General features: G+C 34.7%; 1 protein-coding gene across 2 annotated transcripts in view; it reads right to left on the reverse strand.

Annotated features, from left to right (window-relative positions):
* Tmprss11a (transmembrane serine protease 11A) overlaps positions 1-17,724 on the reverse strand; it is a 74,609-nt gene extending 56,885 nt beyond the window's left edge. For both annotated transcript variants that reach the window (XM_021262286.2, XM_021262283.2), the window contains exons 1-3: positions 17,522-17,724; positions 5,325-5,446; positions 3,459-3,577 (exon numbers count right to left, since the gene is read on the reverse strand). In XM_021262286.2, coding sequence (XP_021117945.1) covers positions 3,459-3,577; positions 5,325-5,446; positions 17,522-17,532 — 252 coding nt within the window. In that variant the 5' untranslated portion in view covers positions 17,533-17,724. The remainder of the gene's footprint in view (positions 1-3,458; positions 3,578-5,324; positions 5,447-17,521) is intronic.
* Between the last annotated feature and the right edge of the window lie 300 nt (positions 17,725-18,024).

Here is an 18,024-nt window from a genome sequence, read left to right on the forward strand (position 1 = left end):
TTGTCCCTCAGACAAAGGTCTATTATCTTGAATCTATACAGAACTTAAAAAAATCAGACCTCCACAATTTAAAGACATAATCCAAAAATGGGCATCTGAAATGAATAGACATTTTTCAGACAAAGAAGTAGAAATGGCAAAGAAATATATGAAAAAATGTTCAACATCACTGGTCATTAGAGAGATGCAAATGAAAACAATGCTGAGATTCCACCTCACTCCAGAAAGAATGGCTGCTATCAAGAAATCAACCAATAACAAATGCTGGCAGGGCTGTGGAGAAAGAGGAACCCTGCTCCACTGCTGGTGGGAGTGTAGACTGGTGCAAGCACTGTGGGAATCAGTACGGAGATACCTCAAAGAACTAGGACTGGAAGTCCCATTTGACCTTGCTATTCCACTGCTGGGGATCTTCCCTAACGAATTAAAAGAATCATACCACAGTGATATATGTGCACCCATGTTCATAGCAGCAGTTTGTGACAGCTGAAACTTGGAAACAGCCCAAATGCCCATCAACTGGAGACTGGATAAAGAAAATGTGGGGTTTTTTAATAAAATGGAGTGCTACTCAGCTATAAAAAATGAGAAATTAGAGACATTTATAGCTAAGTGGATGCACATTGAGGTGATACTCTTAAGTGAAATAAATAGGACACACATGTATAAATACTGAATAGTTTCTCTAGTATGAGAAACTGAAAGTGTAAATAAGGACTAAAAGGTATAATAGATAATGTGAAATAGGAAGAAAAGGGGCAAAGGGGAAGGAAGTAGGAGGGGTAGGGGAAAGGAAAGAAGGGAATGGAATTAATATGAGAAAATGGAAGAATAGGAACAAAATCTTTGTAAATAGGGAGGAATGGAGGGGTTGAAGGGAGGGCTGGGCAAGGGTGAAAAATAAGAACCAAGAGAGATTATGTAAAGGTGCAAATTTCCAATGATGAATGTCCTTATATTGTATACCTAAAATGTACCAATGATTAGAGTGAACAATCGATAATGCAAAATAGGAAGAAAATGTCCAAAGGGGTAGAAGTAGTAGGAGGAGCAGGGGAAAGGAAAGAAGGAAAAGGACAAATGATGAGAAATGGAAAAAATGGAAATAAAGTCTTTGTAAATACGAAAGGGTGGAGGAGATGAAGGGAGGGCTAGGAATGGGGAAAAAATAAGAACCAAGGTGTATCATATAAAAATACAAGTTCCCAATGAGAAATGTAAATGTGTAGTATACCTAAAATGTACCAATAAAAGAACTGAAGAAAAAACCTCCCAACCCCCCCCAAAACTATGTGTTTGTTTCTTTTTTGTAAGAATATTTTTGGTTTATGTCTTGTACTGAGAAACTACTTTGAATATAGCAGTGCACAACTGAATAACTTTTGTTATTCTCTTATTATTTGATTATAAAATTTCATTTTATTTTTTCGTAAAATAAAAAATTTAAAACTAGATCCTTAATGTCATATTCAAAGGTGTTCTCAAGATATACTAAAGACAATATAAAAATTAAAATATAAAATAATAGAAAAAATATAGCTAAATATTTTATGAATTATAAAGAGAAAAGGACTTCTTGAAAAAAAACTCAAAATATTTACAACACAAAGAAAATTGAGTATGATTACTCTGGCATTATGGATTTAGGCTTTATGGTCAATATTATAAGACACAGAGAGTAAAAGGTCTATAAGCAATGTGCTATTAATATCTAGAATACATAAGAAACTCCTACAAAGCAATATAAATAAAACAAAAGATCTAAAAGAAAAACAGGCAAAGAACATGTACAGGTGATTTATAGAAATGAAAGTCTAAGAAGCTAGTAAATATAGATAATAGTGCACAAGCTCATTAATAATTAGAAAAATGCAAATTCAATCATGAGTAAGATACTATTTTAGTATATTAAGTTGGCAAATAATACTGAGAAAAAAAAAAACAAAGCCAAAGACTATAAACTGCTGTAGATTGAATGCTATGTATTCCCAGATTTCTAGTTTGAGACCCCATTCCCCAAGGCAATGACAGCCAATGGGGTTTGAGAATGTAATCTGGCCATGAGATAGGAAGGTGATCTTTTGTGATCCAGGAAGCAGGCCCTCACCAGACACCCGATCTGCTGGTGCATCCTAAGGCACCAAATGTTAGCAAAGATGTGGGGCCATGGGAATCCTTATGCATTGCAGAAGGAGTGAATAGTTGGTTCAGCTATCCTGAAAAGCAATCCTGCACCAATTAATCAAATTAAGTAGAGTGGACCCTCAAGTTATAACCAGCCTGACATATAGACAGCTTGGGTTATGACTAGAATTTTAGTTTTAACTTATGAATGATGTCTTGAATTATGACCGAAATGCTGGCCGCATGTGCTTCCAGATGGATGGACTCAGATACAGAGTTAACTCTTAAAGGGTTCTAGAAGGAACATTACAATATCCTTTCCTCTTGAGGTTAATTGAGAAATCCTGGGCCATGGGCCAGTGTCTCTCTAAGGACACTGAGATCTGCCTGTATATGGGAGAGAGGATTTTGTAGGCTCTGTAGAGGAGCCCAAGCCTTCAATTGACCAACCTGAGTTACAACGACTCCTCACAAAAGAATTGAGTTCATAAGTCAAAAGTCCACTGTATCTGCATGCCCAGTGATCCAGAAATTTGCTTCTGGAAGTACTTGCATGGGGCCATAAGGGAATGAGTAGGAGTCTGTTTAGGATAACATTTCTTGGAGTGCTAGGCATTTATGCAGGTAGAATGTGGATGATATAAACTATGACTCATCCTGTACCAGTTAATAGCAACAAAGTAGAAGTACACTTTTCAACATGGATAGATCTTTACAAAGAAGTTCTGAGTTAAAAATAACATGGAACAAAAATGATTTATATGCAGGATATAAGTTAAAGCATGTGCACATAAGAAACTATTTTTGCAAGAATGAATATAAATAGAATAGAAGAATAGTCATGAAACCCAGAATGCTATCTGTAGGGGCAGCTATATAGGCTTATGTTATGCAGATAGCAGAAAAGAAATCCATAGTGACAACCAGTGAAAGGTCTTGTGTATGCTCTGATGGTAATGCATGATCATGTAACTCGACTTTGATGCCTGAAGTATCTGCATTCCATTTACTATGTAATTATTGTGCTGGTCTTAGGGAAGCAGTGGCCTAGGGTATCTTGGACTCAGTTCTCTCATCTTTAAATGAGATGGTTGAGTTAGAAAAAATGATTCATCAGAACCACTGACTATTTAGACAGATGGATTCTCTTATTCCCCTGTCTTCACCTATTCATCTCATCAGATACTGCTTTCACAGGTCTGGGAGGTCCTAGAAATCTGCAAGATGATTTTTATGTGAGTGGTCTGAAAATCACATATTTGGAACTAAGGGAAATGATCCAAAAATTTCTTCACTTGCATTTTTATGCCAACAATAATTTTTGTCTGACTTACCAAATTTTCACTCATCTCCTGTAGGTCCTTAATTTGGCAGGTGATCTTTTGTCCAGAATTGCTGATGATGTGGAGATCTGAGACTGTAAATGTCCCATGATAATATTCCATTTTGTCACCTGTGGTGAAAACAAGAAGTAGCACATTAAGAGATCTGGGCAAACATTTCATGAGCTAAGACCTAACTATAATGGGGCTTATATTAATTAAATATATACTGAACTTTTTTTATAATTGAATTTCATTAAAAATAATGAAAATAATTTTTTTCATATTAACAACAGTAACTGACAGCTATTGTTTGTCTACCATGTTCCCAGGATTTCTGTGCACTTCACTTCTCTAATTCATTTGATTCTCAACCAGCTAAGATTGGCATCATCTCTTTCATACAGATAAGCAAGAGAGACAGAGTGGCTTTAAGTAACTTGCTTTGTGTTATAAAACTTTAAGCCCCTGGGTAAAGTTTTGAGCCCCAACAGTCTGGCTCTGGATATTGGAGATTTATTACTACATTACTCTTTGCTGAGTTGAAATCTAAAGACCAACTAAAAGCAAAAGCAGATGAACATCTTCATAAATATTGGTTTGTAATGAGAGACTCAGGCACAGCTGAAAGATACATGAGCAGAAGCCTACGGAAAAAGTTCTCTGAGGTAGCAGGAGGGAATGGGGTATAACAGGCATAAGTCTGTCAGGTCTCCACATGGCTATTAGGAAAGGCTGAAAAAGAGCAGTTCAGGTGTCCAAGGGATCTGGTAATCTTAGGAGTAATGCCCAGGAGAACAAGACTCTACAGTGAGTTAGCAGTAAAGAGGGGAGCCACCATGAAGCAACTTGGGTCCTTGGGCAGCTTGATTGGACTACATGGCTTTCTTGATTGTGTATCCAGCAAAGCAATAGGGTTCACAAGACAAGAATCTTCTAAACTAAACATCTCTGGACCCCATAATGCTTTATTTGTCCAAATAAATCTTTCCCTTCATCAAACTTTGCTCTCATAGTAAAGGGAACTTTTTTTTGCAACCAAATGAACTGATTTGAGATCTTTTGCCATTGGTATAAACTACAACTGTGTTATGGAGTCCAGAAATATGGTATTAAATCCTGTTCATCTCCTAAAACAGGTGTCACTCACTTTGAAGTCTGTAGAGGGTGGCAACAGGTAAGATTTCAGTAGGCAGCCTGAGCTAGTCATTTTAACGCATACATCTACGTGAGAATGACACTGTGAGGATTTGTCAAAAAATGTAAGTCATTTGTGCCCTGAAAAAACACATGAATTATAAAAAGGGAGAATTTCAAAATCCATTATTTGTAATTATATATATATTATATTAGAAAATAAAATATAATATCGAATATTGTTCTGGAAAGAGTAAAGTATTTTTTTCTAAAAACAAATGATAATATTGTGTTGTATTTATTGTGTATCCATCATTTTGAAGTTTATTAGACATGTGCTTTTCTTTTGGCCTAGAAATGCTGCTTGGCAAATGGTCTTTTAGAGCCAATTTTAATAATTTTTCAGTTTTTTATTTCAGTGTATAATAAATGGTAAGAGTTTTTTACTAGAAATTCTGCTAGTGAATTTTGTACAATGACTATTTTCAATATTTCATATAGATTCTTAAAGGAATACTATATTTGGAGGCCTACAGAGACAGGAAATTTTCTACTTTGCTTAATGCAATATCCTGAGCACTCAGAAAATTATTTGTTGTGACAGAAATTTTGTAGGATATAGGACAAAATATTCTGAACAGGGACAGTCACAAGTCAGAGAACATTTTCTTCTACATATATGAAAATGAAGATTTGTGGCAATATAAAATCAAGCTGAGTGAAATTCCTAATTTTACCTACCAGAGACTGAGAAGAGAGTCAGAAGACCAATGGTCACCCCCACCACGGTCAGTGATAAGACAACAAGAAGGGCAATCATCCATGGCTTCAGAGCTCGGTTTTGGGGGACGAATCCTACTGTTCTGCAAAAAACAGAGCCATTTGGTTACTCTCACATTTTAATGGTTACAGATTTTTTTCATTTTCCTTGCGTAAACCTTTGTTCTAACTTGACTTTTACAGTTTTTATATTTGTCTCCCATTTTGGTTGAGGTCATCTTCACATGAGAAGAGGTATTAAAAGGATCAGAATCTTGGAATGGTAATGTTGCTCCCGGTTCTTATTTTTAGAACTACTTGGTGACCCATCTTTGGTGGTCAGGCTTGGTTGCCCTTAGCAATAGAGCCCAAAGTAGTACATTTGCTTGAAAAAGGACTATTCTTCCCTTCCCCAGTGCTTTTTTACAAAGTGATTTTAAATATATTGCATTATTTACTTTGTTTTAAATCTTTATTGTGAAAAGTTTCAGACACAGAAAATGAGAATATTAGCACCATATGTTCATCCCATCATTATATTTTGTTATATTTAGTTCATTCTTTTTTACTGCTGCATTATAATGTGAAATAAGGTATCATGACTTTTTACCAAATCAGTATTAATTAGGATATGTCCAACATAACCAGTACATCATTATCACTCCTAAAAATTAGTAATTTTCCAATATCTTCTAGTACCAAGTCTACAAATTTGCTTTATGTTCCTCATTATTTTTATAGATGGTTTGTACAAACTGAACATAATCAAAGACTATGTCTTTTAAGACTTTTTTAATATAAAAGAATACTAATTCCTTTAACATTTTAAAATGACATTTGCTTGCTGAAGAGACCAAACTAGTAGTCCTTTTGAATACCTCTCCTTCTGGACTTGACTGAATGCTTTCCTGTGGTGTCAATTAACTTGTTCTTCTATCTCCTTTATTTCCTGCAAGCTGAAATTTAGATGAAAGGCCTTGAACACATTGGTTAAATTCATTTGTCAAGAAAATTTCAAATGTGTGCTTTATACTTTATATTGCATCTTATCAGGAAATGAGGAAATATTTACAATTATGGAGGAGAAAACAAGTCTGCTTTTTTTTTTAGCATCTTGTGATCAACAATTATGCCCATCACACTGTATCAAGTATTTGTTTGCATGAATATTTTCCTACAGATAACTGGAACTTCTTAATGGGCTAGATGGCTGGTCTTATCTTTTACCACTAAAACCTAATGAAGTTCTTGGTACAGAGTAAGAACTTTATAAATCTATGATAGTCAAGCAGGTATTGTATCAACTTTTCATATGATATAACAGAGGCTGAGGGAGAAGATGCCTGCTTTGTTAAAAGTCAAGTGGCTTGAGAGGGCTCAGGTCATCTAATTCTGTTGCTCCATTTCTATAAATTGCAGCTATAGTAAAGATTTTTACACATCTATTAGTTCATCATTTAATTTGTATATATTGGTAACCAAAATGATTTGGGAGCAAAAGATATTTCTTTTTAATATTTGATTCACAGAAATTTCTGCAATGCTTTTGCCAAATGAACTTTTAATAAATATTGGTTGATTTACAATAAAGCCTTTTTTAAAATATAAAACCCACTCTCTTACTTTGGGCATAAGTAATAAATTTATCCAGTAAACCCAGTGGAACTTGAGAGGCCAGGATTTTGTTATGTATGGAAGTTAACCATGTGAGCCCTATTTGATTAAAAAGAGAATCTGAAAAACTGGAGAACTTCTTGTGCAAGTATGCCCTGTGATGGACAAGATCTGATATAGTCAAATATAACAACAAACAGGAGCTCCTGATGTGATGTTACTTAACCTCTTTAATGGCTTGAAAACTAAATTCAGAAGTGAAACAAATTTTAGAGACTGTTCAGTATAATTTAATCACCCTCCAAATGAGAAAATATTCAAAAGAATATTTATCCCATATATGTGGTAGAACTTACAGTCTTCTCAAACTTGAGTCTTCTAACTTTTAGAAAACACAGTTACTTTCAGTGTCAGTTTGACTTTCTTTTTACTGTATTATTTGATAATATTTATTACCACTCACACATACTCAATTTTTGAACTTTTCATTTTCTCAGAGGTTCCTATCAATGTGGCACCAAGTCATTGAAAAACAATAAGAACCATGGGAAAAAGGCTAGAACTCAAGAACATTTACAAGCTTTGAAGTCTATTTTGCAATCATATATAATTCCTCTAAATAGAACAATTGGAAAAAGTAGATGACAGGTTGAATTCATTGTACCTAGACATAAAAAGTCACAAGGTTGCAGAGCGAACAATGGGGCCATAAGCAGAAGAAGGGTTCAATATCTGCTGATGCACTGTTCAGGTGCTGTGGCAGTCACATTACCAACCCCCCCAAGAGGAGCCTTAAGTACCTGGGGGAAATGGTTCCCAAAAAACTAGGGTAAAAAGTTGTCATTTAGAGTGTTTGTTCTTCAGCAAAAACCAGTAGGCAATATAGTCCATGCAATGTACGACATCACATCATAAGAGCAGCAGGAGGACTGTCAAATCTGTAGCTACTTGATCCTATATGAATAAACTTTGAATCTACTCCCAACTTTTATAGACATAAACAAACAATACATAAAATGTATCATCACATTGCCTTTTCTGGATAAGCCATGTTAATCATTTGCCTAATATCACCTCAGATTTTAAAAGAAGTACACTTAATAAAACCTTTTGGTGTCTAGACTCTGAGTAGAGATAAGGATATTTTATTCAAGTAATAATTTTAGGAATACAAAAGAAACTCTTAAATGGGAAAAGAATAAAAGTCAATCCCCTGTCATGGCCAAATTGGCTCTCAGCATTCTAGAGAAAGAGGAGGTACAGATGATCCTTATTCTTAGCAATACATTCTATAATCTCTATGAAACCCCATTTATCATGGCGATTACACAGTCATTAAGTTTTATTATTCTGTTTTTAGAAGGATGTATTCATAGAAAGTTTTCTCTAAGGTTCTATGAAAGAAAATTGGTAATAATTAGATGATTTTTGTGGTTTTACTTTCTGCGGTCTTGCAGACTAGAGGATATACCTTTGAATAATATATAGAGCAGTATGAATTGTTAACAGTCTGCATTGCAATATTCAGGTCCTTGAGGATTTTCATGTATGTGAATTCAAAAATGAGTTAAGCAGAGACATTGTGACATCCCTACCCCACAAAGATTTCCTAGAAAGAAGCCTTCCCAGAAAGGCAGCCATTCTGGTTGTTCCACCTTTGATCACATATCCTGTATCATTTTATCTAAAACTTCAAAGTTTTCCTCTTCGGGATTGTTTTTCCTGCTATCTTATAAATATATTATTATTATACAAATATAGATGAAAATGCTCATTTATAGATCAGTTATGTTTGAATAAGTCTTCATAAAAACATAAAATGTTTTTGAAGTTCAAAGTGTATGTTCTCATACACAAAGGAATTGTTGCACAGCTTCTGGGACAACCTACAAGTTTACCTACCTCTCATGTAACTTTAAAAAGGTACTAGATGTATTCCAAGGAGGCAATGTATGCAGAAAACTTTGCTCCTTTTTTCCTAGCCTGGAACTCAATCCTTAGGGGAAGGGGAAGTTCTAATGGAACCAGAAGCTCCTTCGTAAGAACTGTGGTTCCTCTGAGAAGCTCAGCTTTTTGCTGCAAGGAAAACAATCATTTCAGTGACTTCATGTCCTCTGATAAATAAATATCTAGCTTTAAATTTGCACGCATATTGTTTTAATTTTTAAATTAAATTTACATTTAAATTTTTAAATTTAATTTTTAAATTTGCATGCACAAATTTAGGATCCCTTATTTTCCTTCTGGAGAGAGGATTCCATTATATTAACAGCGCTAATGTGGAAGGCAGGAGGGTTTTGAAGAGGGACAATCAGGAAAAATGAATGGCCATATTTGGGGAAGTCTGTAGACTAATGGATTTTATTTAATTTGATACTTTTTTCATTCTTCCAAATGGACTCAGTGTATTTTAATTCTTGCTATCTATGTGTACACATATTTTCTTTCCCTGTGGTGTACAAGATCCTGAAGATAGTGAATAAGTCATATAGAACATTGGGGTATTTCTTAGGCATTGTTCCCAAGGAATGAAGGGTGGGACATTTTCCATATTCAAATAGGTTTGGTAATAAACAGTTTAAGTGAAGTTAAATAGGATCCTCACTTCCAAAAGTGTTAGAACCTGTAATGATCTCAAAGGAGAGTAAAGATGGGCAGGTTTTCTGTCCTGGTTTTCTATGTACTCCAGATACATAGTGCGGCTATGTACTGCTGATAGAACACCAGTACCTACTCTACATCACCCATCTCTTAGATACTTGAAAAAAAAATTTGCTGAATTGGAGTGAAATAAAAGGTTTTCAAATATCCTTTTTTTTGTCACCATCTCTCCCGATACTTTTTGGGATCTTGCATTCCACATAACAGTTTCAAAGATGTGTTCTCAACCCTATGTTGGTCCATGGCATACTTTTGTTGTTAAAAAGATTGATGAAGAAAGAAACTGAGAAATCTTAGTATATTCTCTGGTATCTAGTTCCCAGATATAAGTGACAGTGTAGGCAAGATTGAGGGCAAAGAGAAATGCAACATTTGATAAAATATCATTGTGAGTCCAGACCAAAGAAAATTTTCGGCAGAAAATGATGAAAATATTCAGACCAAGCTGAGTTGAGGGTGTCCAAGAAGAAAAATCAAGAACTCAGAAAATAAAAGACTTTCAATCCTCATCTCTCTCAGGAAATGCTGTTACCCTGGCTCCAGAGATGAAAATTGGGTGAACTGGAAAAAAAATCAGCATGACTGTGAGAAGTGTGAGGCTGGCAGAGGAGGGCGTGAAGCTGAGGGGACGGAGGCCAATTCTCCATGATGCTCTGAGGATGCATGTCATCACTGTGGAGGATCATGTCCTGATGGGACACAGCAGCTCCTGCTCATTACCTCTGGCTGCTGGGCTGAATTTACCCATGTTCTTGAAGACCTGTCTTTCATCTAGCATTTACCAAACTCTCATCAATGAAATTAACTTCAGGTTCTTATGCCTTCTAGGGAACCCTGTCAGTGATCAGTGAGTCTTTTCTAGTGATATCCTAAGATACACAAGGATTTAGCTCTTCATCTTGAGATCACAGTAAAATATAGAGTCATGGAGCTTATACATTGTATTAGTGATAGAACACAATCACAAGTAGTTTAAATGAATGAAAAATGATTGAACTGATTTATAATTAGTATAAAATAGTACAGCATGAATAAAAGCCAAATCTCACTGCCCAAACTAATTGAGTCCAAATTCCAGCCCTGCCACTTGCTAGCTCTGCAATGTGAGGCAAGGCACTGGCCTTTCTGTGTCTTGCTCTCCCCATTTGTAAAATGGAAATAAAATTAATAGTTATAGGATTAAATACATTAATACATACAAAATGATTGGCATACAGTAAAAAATAAACAAATGCAAGCTGTTGTTAATCTTTTTGTTTTTATTATTTTTACACACTTAACAGAAATCACTCATGCTGAGAAAATTACTATTTCAGTATGAGGATATATACTGTACCTAATTCTGGTACCAGTAAGATTTTGGATTTTAATGACATCTTGGAATTGCCCCCCCTGAAAGGAGCTCAGATAGATACGTGTCACGTAGTGTCCAGGATGTTTCTAATGAAACATGAATCAACAACAACAACAACAACAACAACAACAACGTGTTCTGCTGTAGCCCAGAGTGACACAACAAAAGGAAGATAGTATTTGACAAGAACAGTATAAGGAAATAAAGGATTGTTAACAGAAATTGAACAAAATTTATCATGAAATAGTTCTACTTTTCTTTTTTTAAAAATTAATTTTATTGGCACAATTTAAATATAAATAACAAGCACAATCATCAAAGGGACTTTGTACCTGCGCATTGTATATCTTAATTCCTTTTTTTCTCCCAATCCCCACCCTTCCCTTCAACTGCCCTTCCCTCCTTATTTACAAAAGCTTTGTTTCCATTTTTTCCTTCTTTTCTTGTTATTTTCTTTTCCCTGCCTTTTTCCCCCCTCCCCTTCACAGTTTCTTTTTCTTTTTGAACATTTTTTTTCCTAATTCACATTACCTATTTTACATTTTGGTCTTTATTTAACCTTTTAGTTTCTCATGCCAAAGAGACAATGTGATTGATATTTACAAGTGTGTCCAGTTTATTTCACTTAAGAGTATAGTCTCAAGGTGCATCCCCTAAGCTATAAATGTCTCAAGTTTATTTTTCTTTATTCTATTGTATAAAAAGAACCACATCTTTTTAATACATTTATTGGTTGATGGGCATTTGGGTTGTTTCCAAGATTAAGCTATTACAAACTGTGTCGCTATAAAAATGGGAGCAATATATCTTTGTGGTATGATACTTTTAATTGTTTGGGAAGATACTCAGCAGGGGAATAGCTGGGTCAAATGGGGCCTGTAGTCCTAATTTTCTGAGGAATCGCCATAGCAGCTGCACCAGTCTACACTCCCAGCAACAGTGGAGCAGGATTCTTTATTCCCCACAGCCCTGCCAGCATATGTTGTTGATTGATTTCTTGATCTTAGCCATTCATTCTGGGATGAGATGGAATGTCAGCATTGTTTTAATTTATATTTCTCAGATGACCAGTGATGTTGAACATTTTCCAGTATATTTATTTGCCATTTGTACTTCTTCATCTGAGAAATATGTATTCATCTCAGATGCCCACTTTTGGATCGGGTCTTTAAATTTGAGGGGTTTGATTTTTTTTAATTCTTCATATGTTCTAGATATTAGTCCTTTATCTGAGGGACTACTAGCTAAAATTTTTTCCCACTCTATTAGTTCAGTCTATTGGTGATTTCTTTTGTGGTGCAAAAACATTTTAATAGAATGAGATTCCAGTTGTTGATTCTTTGCACTATTTCCCATGTAGCCTGGGTTTTGTTCATGAAGTCTTTGCCTATCCCTATGTCCTCAAGAGTTCTACCTATTCTCTCTTCCAGCAGATTCAGTGTTCATTCCTGGAAGCAAGTATTATCCTGAAATCAAAACCAGAGAAGGATACAACCAAAAAAGAAAACTACAGGCCAATCTCCCTAATTAACCTAGATGCAAAAATCCTCAGTAAGATATTGGCAAATAGAATGCAACAAATCATTAAGAAGATCATACACCATGACCAAGTAGGATTCATCCCAGGGATGCAGGGATAGTTCAACACATACAAATCAATAAATGTAATACACCATATCAACAGAGCCAAAGACAAAAAATCATGTGATCATCTCAATAGACACAGAAAAAACATTTGAAAAAGTCCAGCATTAATTCATGATAAAAACTTACAGAAAATTGGAATAGATGGTCTTTACCTCAATCTGATAAAATCTATATATCAAGAGCCAAAATAATAATTGGTCAAAAATTGAAAGCTTTCACTCTAAAATCAGGACTAAGAAAAAGATGACCACTATCACCACTCCTATTCAATGTAGTTCTGGGAACATTAGCCAGAGAAATTAAAGAAGAAAAGGAAATAAAAAGAATAAAGATAGGAAAGAAGTTAAATTATCATTATTCACAGATGACATTATTCTCTACATAGAAGATCCCAAAAACTTCACCAAAAAACGTTTAGATTTAATAACCAAATTCAGTAGCATAGCTGGATACAAAGTCACCACTCAAATAGCACTCCTGTACACAAATAACAAACTCACTGAGAAAGAAATTAGGGAAACAACACCTTTCATAATATCATCAAAAAAATGAAATACTTAAGAATCAGACTACCAAAGGAAATAAAACCCTATACATTGAAAATTATAGTAGTCTGAAAAAGGAGATCAAAGCAGATATTGGAAAATGGAAAGATAGCTCCTGCTCTTGGGTAGGAAGAGCCAACATAGTTAAAATGGCCATATCCCAAAATTTGATACAGATTTAATGCAATCCCAATCAAAATACCATTAGCATATCTCACAGAACTAGAGAAAACATTCTTGAAATTCATTTGGAACCAGAAGAAATCTGGAATAGTCAAAGCAATTCTAGGCAACCAGGGCAAGGCAGGGAGCATCACAATTCTTGACTTGAAACTATACTACAGAGCTACTGTGATAAAAACAGCATGATACTGGCAAAAAGCAGAACAGAGGATCAATGCAACAGACTAGAAGATGTAGAAACAACACCAAACACACTCAGCCACCTTATCTTTGACAAAGGGCCAAACACTGGAGGAAATATATTCTCTTTAATAAGTGATGCTGGAAAAACTGGGTTTTTACATGCCAAAGACTAAAACTAGACCCATATTTCTCACCATATGCTAAACTAAAATCAAAATGGTTCTACTTTCCTTGATAAGATTGTACTCAAAGTTGTTATATGGTGTGTGTGTGTGTGTGTGTGTGTGTGTGTATTTAGCTTTAAGACATTTTTTGGCACAAGTTGTAGTATCAACTATTAAAATTTATAAGGTATGTATCAAATTGGAGGTTAAGCTTACATGTATGCAAAATGAAATCTACATCTATATTCATATCATCTAAATATATATATATCTATATATCTCCTAATAAATTACTTTTAAGGAGTGATCACCTATTCTAATATCTCTTATTTCTCCTTTATTTTTTTCACTTATGCATCCATTTACCCACCTACACATATTTGTTCTCCACAACATTCTATGTTTTGGGCATCATACTAGACTTAGAGAAATAGAAAGGAATAAGACATGTTCCTCACCATATGCAATTCATGGTATAACATTGAATATTTTGTCTCAGTCTCTGCTATTAGATTGAAAATGATGAAGTATTATATGCTTATTATCTGTAAATATTCAAAAATAGCACAAATAATAAATTTCTATTAGGTTAACAATTATGAGACTTACCTTTTGAAAGTTCTCTAATTTTCCATCCCTCTGGTACCATTTTCTATAGGGACTCTGGTATGCAAATAGAAACCTACTTTTTAGGGTCCGAAGACTCTGCCTTCAGATCCTGGTTGTGACTCGTGTTTTGAGAAACCCCTATGAGCTTCAGTTTTCTTACCTGTGAAATGCTGCTAATAACTACTTCCCAGACATGTGAATCCATGAGGTGAGTGAATGAAGGACTCTAGCACATAGTAAGCCCTGGTCTGAGCTAGGAGTTTTCATTCAGGTGATCTCACATAATTGCTGCCACAGTATGGCAGATTAGGACTCCCTTTTTGTTGCCATTTTGCTAATTAGGAAACAGGTTCAAACAGGAAAAGCAGCACAACCCAGAGCCAAGGGCACAGAATGCCTTGCCTGGTGGACTCCAAAGCAATTGTCCTGTTTGTAACCAGATCACCCTGATAATGGACTTGAGAACCTTCAGTAGAATACTACTCAAATGTTGCTTATATTATTTGTGTATCACCAGTGGGTCAATTTCCTGTCATTGTCCAGGACATTTTAGGACAGATCTATTAATGTGTTTGGGATAGAAAGTTGTGGATAGATTCCATGTGAAATTCAGTAACTGTGATCTGGGCCAATTTTCCTTCCTCCCCTGTAAACTAGGCCTAACTTATACCAGGATTGTAAATAATCAATAAGATAACACATACAAAATGATTCACATTTAGTAAATAGGTAATAAATTATATCTGTTATTATAATAATTACAAATATATCACTACCCACAAAGGAATTATGTATTTATCTGATCATAAAGTCCTATAATCTTAGTTTCTATGTACTCTAGGTCTGTCTGACATTCTACACCTTGAATCTACTAAATATTATTCACTGTATACCAGGCAGTTGGAAAAGGGAAGTACAATCAAGAAGAGGATGTTATAAATTTGCCTTTAAATCTCAATGATAACTAGGTGTATTAGCTCATACTTGTAACCTCAGCACTCAGAAGGCCGAGGCAGTAGGATTATGAGTTCAAGGCTGGTCTGCACTACATTATAAGACCTTGTTTCAAAAACAAAACAAAACAAATCTCAGTGATATGAACATGTATTTCAATCTATTGACTAGAGAGAAACCTACAGTATAACTAGTTCTGCGAACGTTTTACTCAAATTTTGAATTAAAGAATAGATTTTTTTCTCTTAAAAATTGTAGTAAAAGAAGTAAATGTAAGGATAACCTGTTAGTTAAGTTTCAAGTTTTTAAGATTTGGCTCCCCTGACAGATTCAAATTCTAGTTCTTCTCATTAGCTTGTGATATAGGGATAATTACTTTCTTCATCTACAAAGTAGAATTAATTAACTAATGTATATGTGGTACACAATAGGCACTATGAATTTATTGCATGGGCAATATTCAATTGATAAATTAGTAATTAGTTGAGTAATTAATAAGAAGAGTTTTAGAACACATTAGGTATGGTCACCCAAAAGTTGCTACACTAAAAACATGTATTACAGAGAAGCAGATCACATGATAGCACAAATAAGATGAATATGACTTTAATACAGCTTCCACATTGTGTTTCTTTTTAATACAGAAATGGGAACAGTGAAATTACTGTACAATATATTTTAGAATGAGTGAGACATAGGATGTCCTAGTAGTTATCATGCATTTGCTTTTCTTCAACTCTTTCACCAACTTGAGTGTGACCTGCCATCTCCTGCAGTCCTACAAATTCTGGAGTAGTGTGCCAGAAACTTGGCTTCAAGAAACCATAACCAGTCATTGTTTCTCACTGCCTCCTTTATTAACCTGTGTTAATGCTGTCCAATGCACTGACCACTAATCTTACTCCTGTAATTTACTTCCCCTAAGCTGTAAACATTTCCGTAAGTACAGTGTTCATTAGAAAAGAGTGCTTTTGCTGCCTATCATTATTAGTCTTAGTATTTTTAAAAGACTAATTTTGGGAATATGAAATATGAGCAGTTGGAGGTCTTATTTTTTACAAACCATGATTTCCATAAACTTGGGATATAAATTTTCTAAAACAATGAGTTTTAATAAGTAAGTAAAACATTAGTGCTAGATATTACATTTGTTTGTTCAGTAAATATTTATGGAATACTAATTCTGTGTGAAGCACTGAAGATCTTTTCTAAGTTTCTGTGACCATTTGACAATGGCTGTGCACTCTCTAAAGGACTAATACAAATGTGTGTCATATGAATGTGGATGTCCAGGGATGTTCATTAACCTAGTGGCCAATGTTTATCTAGTTCTCATCTCTGAAATTCCCTAGGTGGTGTTTTTGCCACCTCAAGAGGCAGCAATTAATAAGGAAGACTGGACTTTAAGGAGTTGAAGACCCAGGGATTAGAGCTATAATTCTAGTGTCTGACCCAGAGAAGCACCTTCAGATTCAATCTTTTGGGTGTTAATGACACCTGTCCTAAAGAATTCACAAAGCTGTTTAATGCTGAAATGAAATAAAATGGATTAAAATGTTTGGAAAATTAGTATATATGTAAACAATGGCGAAATATCATTATGATTGTTCAAAATCACTATTTTTATTACGCATGAAACTATGCCAAAAATCTTATATTTTCCTCTTCTTTGCATATGAGAAAACTCATTTTGGAAAAAAATCCAAACAAATCATGTTTTCCTTTTTCTTCAATATGTGACAGGAAAAATTTTAGACATGTTTTGTCCAATTTGGTCTCTTATGTTCTCATTCTCCTTCAAGGAAGTCTGGGGTGGTCTATAATGGAGACAGGTATTTTTGCAGCTAGTGACTTCCTAATCTGCATTAGTGCACAAGGACTGGCCATGAAGTAGTAGAAAAACAGCTAAAGGAAAGGGAATATAAAAAGTAAATTTGACAAAAGGAGTGCTTGCTGTAGTACAAATGACAATTTCCCTGTCTCAGAATCAGTCAGGATACCAGATAATGTAAGTTTTCATAAACTTCTAAAATCCCAACTATTAATTATTGAACTTGGCAACATGAATAATGGTGATAAGAGCTTTTTATGCAAAATAAAATGACTTTAAACAAAGAGGTTAATTAATCCAAACTGCTATAAAAGTTCTAGAAATGTCACAAGCTGATTAAATCCACTAAAGATACCACACCAACAGCCTGGCATGAGGCATCTAGCCACTGACATTACAGAAAATGAGACATTTGCAAAAGAGAGTTAACTTACCGATACATCATCAACAAGAGGAATATGATCTTGTAGGTCTGCACCCACTGAACTCGACCTTCTAATCGGCCTTATGACATCTCTAGCAATATTAGAGATGTACCACTGTAAGAAATAAGGAAACAAATTACAAGTAGTTGAAATGAAACTAGTTCAACAAGTCTGAACAGAGACGCCCCAGCCTATAGAGCAGCTTGAAGGAAACAGTTCCAACAAGAAATAGGATTTAGCCTTTTTTTTCTTTTAATGACTATTTTTTTAAGAAGAAGGAACTAGCCACAAGAATTTGAATGACAAATATTTTAGGAATGCACTGCAATTAAGGATTTAAAGAAGATTATGACTAGACATAAAAAATCTTAACAAAAACCACATAAAAGCTCTCAATAAAATAATCAAACATTCTGAAAACCCAGATTCATACAATAACTCAGGAAATAATCCTTAAATTCTTGTGAGACAACAGGAATCTCCGTGCCTTACAGGGGCATGGTGAATTTATT

This window comes from Heterocephalus glaber, unplaced genomic scaffold (assembly GCF_053883595.1).
Source record: "Heterocephalus glaber isolate CG9 unplaced genomic scaffold, H.glaber_assembly_v1.0 deba00001509, whole genome shotgun sequence".
In the NCBI taxonomy this organism is placed as follows: domain Eukaryota; kingdom Metazoa; phylum Chordata; class Mammalia; order Rodentia; family Bathyergidae; genus Heterocephalus; species Heterocephalus glaber.